Genomic DNA, 5,738 nt, shown 5'->3' with positions numbered 1-5,738 from the left:
GCCTGCTAATAAAATCATCGGCGCAAGTTATGTACAAATCAACCAGGAACTAGGCGATTCCATTGTGGAAGATGAGCTCAAAGGAGCAAAAATGCAGGCGTTCTGTAGTTCCTTTTGGTCTTCTTCCTTTTCTGTTTCTTCAACAAGACCCAGATTTATCAACCTTTAAATTAGCTAAGCAGGGTGACTATTGGCGTGGATGCTGGGTGGTTATCCTGTTACCAGTCTCACACGCTAATAACAACCAGGTTTTTCTAACATTAGGTTCTTAACCCATTGGGTTAAGAACCCAATGTTGGTAGCTTGCTTCTGTTCCAGCCCTATAGAAAAGTGGTACAGCACGCGACTCAATGTACTTGCCTGCCAACGGAAAGCATATCAGGGATATCCACAAATTCGGTCGGTCCCACAGTTCCGTTCCCTTCGAAGTAAGTGACGCTGTAACTAGTATCACTGCATCACAATAAAATAAGTTCCACAGCCATAGTCTCGATAAAGAACACACTGAATCAAACTACTGCAACAGTAGCATAAAAAGTGGACTGCCCTATTTGACGCGGAATGGATTCATGTGGGACCTCTAATCTGAGCCTTTTTTGTACAACTAAGAAAGTCAAAATAAAGCTTGCTAGCACCACCATGGATAAGCTTTTTGGCTTTCGTCAAAAAAGGGGATGACAACCATTTATGGAGAAAATCCCACGTTGCGGGAATCATATTTCGTGGTCCATTTAAACAGTATTAAATTAGACTTATATATAAAGGAATTCGGGTGGGATTTTTTTCCAAAAATTGCTAAATGGTAAAATAAACTCAATTTATTTCCAGGAAACACTATTCGAATACCTGAAGTATGAAGTGTATCAGCGATTTCATTCCGGAATACTACCTGTTTTGTCGCTTGAAGTCGTTTGCGTTAGGTTCAACAGAACACTAGACCATTTCTTATTGTAACATTTCGTATTCATATCAACCTTTTGCGCTCATAAATACGGATAAACCAGATAAACCCTGAAAAATCCGTTTTAGCTTCCCTAGTGTTTATAAAACTTATGTGCCTTGAGTTCGTTGTAAGCCTGTCTGTGCCACCTAGCTACCTGTGGGTGCGTTAGATACACCTTCTGAATGGTGTGCGCCACCACTGTGGGGCAAAGATGTTTAGGTGTGCCTATGTGAATAAACAATTACGGGTCACCAGTTGGGCATACTGGTGACTTCAGAGCACTTTCCTTCTGCTCGCCTCTAGTCTAATTTTCTCGGTTTAACACCTGGTAGACAGCATTCAGATGGATAGAACGGGAATCGTATGCGACATTACCCGTTCTTGTTAGCATAACGGAAGTTTTTGGAGGAGATTTCCTCCTGTAAGTGAACTGGAGAAGCACATTACCGCTGTTTCATTTCAACTGATTCGCTTCACTTGCCAGACGAAGTCTCTACTTGCGCTTGGTCAGAAGGTGCAGCTAACTAGGTATATATCTTCAAAGAAAACCTGGTATTCACGATACCGCGAGTTTGGAGTTTCTCATTCAATTTGATTATTTTTCAGGCCCATTTGCCTGAAAAGTGTCTGGTCATCTGACAAAACCGTTGAGTATCGCGGTAAACATCCTGGCCGTTCGCCACTGGTCACGTTGCTCTGTTTAGAGCATCGAAAAATCACACAAACGCTTACTCCATCTGAATCTCTGTTCAAAGGCTACAACATTCATATTCCCGTAGGTGGCTATAAATCCAACATGTTATCCATTTGGGTTCTAGCAGAAGGATTTTGCCACCAATCTTCTAGACACTTTTCAGTGAAGCGACTAGTTTTAACACCCATCGCAACACAGGATCGTGGCTGTCACCCGGAGTCGTGTCAGAGTTCAGATTGAATGGTTAAGATCAGGTGGGGAAGCAACGCATTGTTGATAATGGTCCAGAGTAGTGTCTTAAATGAAAATTTCTCACATATATTGCCCCTTTTCTTGTAATTTAAAGAGTTTCATGCTGAGTCGAGGAGGTTTTGACGGACTACCCGACATCTTTCCTGCAATACAAAGTGCTTTCAGAACTGACTCTGAATTGACAGGGCTTACAAATCTCCCTCATACTTCGCACACGTAGTTTAATCCAAATTCTTCTAGTTCTGTTTAGTGGCTCTCTCAGTGCCTTAAGGAATATACCTTATCTGTTTGATTTTGGGAACAGCTGCCAAAGTTTTTATGGTTACCTTAATCTGAGGGTCGGCGAAGGGTCTGGGTCATTGGAGTTTACTTGGTGATCTTTTCTTAATATGCAGAATTTGAGTACTGGATGAACAGAACTCGTGATGAGAGCTGTCACCAAACGTTAACAGGGGTGGTTAGTTGACATCCTCGGTTAGTTTGTTTGGGATCCCCACATCCATCCAAAGAATCTGAAGTATCCCGCTATAAAATACATATTATGAAATGTCACTCAAATACAGCAGTGTTTTTAGCAGCTAGAATTTTTTTACGCACGTTCCTTAAGTAACTTGAAACACAATTCTTCTTGCTCTAACCAGTTCCTCATACTTCTTGTGTCAAAACTCTACTAAGAACCAGTATGAACTACAGAATGGGCTTTATTATTGTACGCCTGTAAAAGTTGGCCACTTCGGACGAAGAAGATAAATTAACTTCAGATCTATGACGTACTATTTCTCAGAAGTATAGCTGGGGTAGAATGGAAACAACGAATTTGCAATGAGGTGGTCAACAGAGGGGTTTGTGATGAGACACTGAAGTACTTTACTCAAAGAATGTATCCAGATGGTTGGACCATGTATATTGCACCTAAAGTTACCGTTTACTGGGACTGGCGCTGTTTTCCGTACCTGATTCACAGTTGACAGAATTCGACACAGTATAGGGGAATGCATAATGCTACAAAACGCTTGGATGGCGTTGGTGCTGGTTGCCTTCCCTGTGCTTGGCTGGGGACACTGACCGATATGTCAGCCGATCTATGTGCATTTCTGCCAAGACTGTTGGGGGTTTAGAAAACTCGGTTTTTTGTGATAAGCTAACCTCAGGTCCGACTTCCTATCCCATTTTCCAATGTACTAATAAAGTTTATTGTATTGCAGTGAAGCGCCAGTGTTTTTCTCCAGTCCTGTTGTCAATAAAGATGGTTTTCTTTTTCCTCAGTCTAAAAGATCTCTGGATTAAAAATCTCTAACGCAATCAAGTTGAAATGCTTACTGCCTACAACCTTATTGATTAATTGATTCTGTTTTCTCACTTCAAATGTACAATTAGTTCCATTGTTTGATTAATGAAAAATTGATCCTCTGTGCACGATGGTAAATCAGAAGCGACATACTTACCTAGTGCGAGAAAACACTTCGTGTTTTTCACCTTAACATGGTCTGGATCACTGCCGCACTCTCATGGCCGTTTGAACGACTATTGGGCGCTGAATGCCAGCTGATAAATCCGCTACAGCTATGTAAAAACGCCACATATTTGTTACTTCCATCCACTACGTGTGATGGAAGCTAGAGCAAATGAAAAGCAAACAGTGTTTCACACCACATACAACTCTATACATTTATTCCATACAAAGTTTCAAAGGCACTGGAGCCCTCCATATAGTATTCCACTTGCTGGGTTGATTCAGGTCCTGTAAGGAGTAAAATAAACCTGTACTATTGAATTTTGTGTTTCAAGTCACTGGGCCGTAATTTGCGGATAATAATATGAGGATGTAAACCTTCGAAGACCAGGAGAGACAGAACCGGTTAAGAGTATATGTTGTAATAGAGATAGAGATGGATAGGTAGCTGTGCCCAATCATGCCCCCTAATAACGCACTTATGATGTCACCTCCATTGGTGATAAAGCATTTGCCCTCAAATTGCCCAGCTAAACGAAGAAACCAGCGATCACCCACGCTACCTGAGCTACCAACATTTTCCCCAACAGCATACCCATTTTTCATATATTGTGCGTTTTCGCATGCTTTTAATTGGGCTATAACCACGATGGGATTGAGTGACATGTCTGATCCCAATCATAGAAGTGGGAGCACTAACTCAAATGCACACTTGAAATTAATCTTGGTCTGACAAATTTGGTGACGGACTGAGGATCACACATGTTTGCTGAAAACTGGTACTCTCATCAAAACCCAGTGATGGTGCTGGCTGTTTTCGTCAGGTGGCAGTTGATCTGCTTGTCAAGCTTGGTAATGTTTCGTCACTTAACAAGGACGCATCACCAATACGCGGCGATGATTCACACTTGTTTGGTGACTAAACGTCCGCAAGCTAATTGCGAAGCTCGGGGAACAAAACAACAGCCACCTGATCAACAGCCAATGGACAGATTATCTGCCAGGATAAGTGAAGCCAATAATCTTATCGGACGCCTGGCAGGTTATCAACAATGATCCACAATAATAATGGTGACCAACTGACTGCGGGGGCATGCCTTCGGCAAGCACGCACAAGAACATCAGTCTCCAAGTGATAAAGTATAAAATGATGTGATGCGCGTGATCTCATTAGATGCCTGCCCAACTGGCACTGCGGCATCTGACTCTGATGAAACCACTCGTGGTAGATAGAAATGAATCCGATTCAAGTAGAACATCCAGAATTTTGTGAACCAATGGCACTCGACTGAGGTAAATTACCGGATTAATAAGACAGGCTGTTTTTGGATCTCCCCTCATGGTTTAGCCAACGACATAAGCAGTAAAATTAGTACAACGCCCCTAGTGAATATTTTTGCAACCTCAGTAGAACTTGGGCAAAATTAACGTGCACCAGACAAAGGGATGAAACCGTTTCGTATTCTCCATTCAACTTATCAGTGTCTGAAACTTGCTATTCGGCGAATCGGCCGGAAATGTACATGTATTGCGACGCCAATTTACTCAGTAGGTGTCCTATAGCATCTTTTGGTCTGGGATTTTTTCCCGCATTCTTGTGATGATATATTCTGAATTATTATTGTTTTCGAAACCTACATGATGTCGCTGCAATTTGTACTCACTTACTCACTTACTTACTTACTCACTTACTTACTCACTTATTTACTTACTTAGTTACTCACTTACTTACTTACTTACTCACGTACTTACCCACTCACTTACTTGCTTTCTTACTCACTTGCTTATTTACCTACTTACTTGAACAATGCAGGTCAATGCAAACATAACTTATAATTTTCAGGAGATACTTTTGGAAAATCTTCATAGCTTGCAATACGTAAAATAAATTTCGGGGATACTGCCTGAATAAATTAATACCATGATTTTTTCATCGATTTTTCTCAGTGTGCTCACGAGTTGGGGGTTGAGTTTTTTCCTCTTCGCTTTGAAAGCAATTCAGGTTCATCGCCCTAGCTGATTGTGGGCTTGAAGCTAACAGGCAGTTGGCTTATATGAATGTTTACCACTGAATGAAAAATACCCTGGTTGTCTCGGAGTTGAACCTAGGTCACGGGATTTCAGTGGCCTGTAACACTTCAGTACTTAACCGCCAAACAGCCAGTCTGTCTTGGATTCGTTTGATTATGGGCCTTATCCACACCACGAAACTTACTACTAAGTTTTTCTCAGTAACTTGGGGAAATCAATTACCTCTGAAGCAAGACCAGTTTTGAAAATTCGTGTGATGCATTTTAGTGGAATTTGAAAGATGCAAACCTCAGCCATCTTCCAACCAGGGACAGGTTGTATTTCTTGTTTTTCCGCATGGGACCGATACACATGGAACAAGTCTC

The 5,738-nt window shown here is 41.5% G+C and overlaps 1 protein-coding gene across 1 annotated transcript in view; it reads left to right on the top strand.

Moving 5' to 3' along the window:
* Nucleotides 1-1,718, top strand: part of T265_15450 (hypothetical protein) — a gene marked incomplete at both ends in the record, with an annotated part of 13,530 nt that extends 11,812 nt beyond the window's left edge. Inside the window, one exon of the mRNA XM_009178174.1 lies at nucleotides 1,550-1,718. Within this exon, the coding sequence (XP_009176438.1) occupies nucleotides 1,550-1,718 (169 nt within the window). The remainder of the gene's footprint in view (nucleotides 1-1,549) is intronic.
* Nucleotides 1,719-5,738: the final 4,020 nt, after the last annotated feature.

The sequence above is a fragment of the Opisthorchis viverrini genome (assembly GCF_000715545.1).
Source record: "Opisthorchis viverrini unplaced genomic scaffold opera_v5_508, whole genome shotgun sequence".
In the NCBI taxonomy this organism is placed as follows: domain Eukaryota; kingdom Metazoa; phylum Platyhelminthes; class Trematoda; order Opisthorchiida; family Opisthorchiidae; genus Opisthorchis; species Opisthorchis viverrini.
This window is presented reverse-complemented; position numbering and strand designations above follow the sequence as displayed.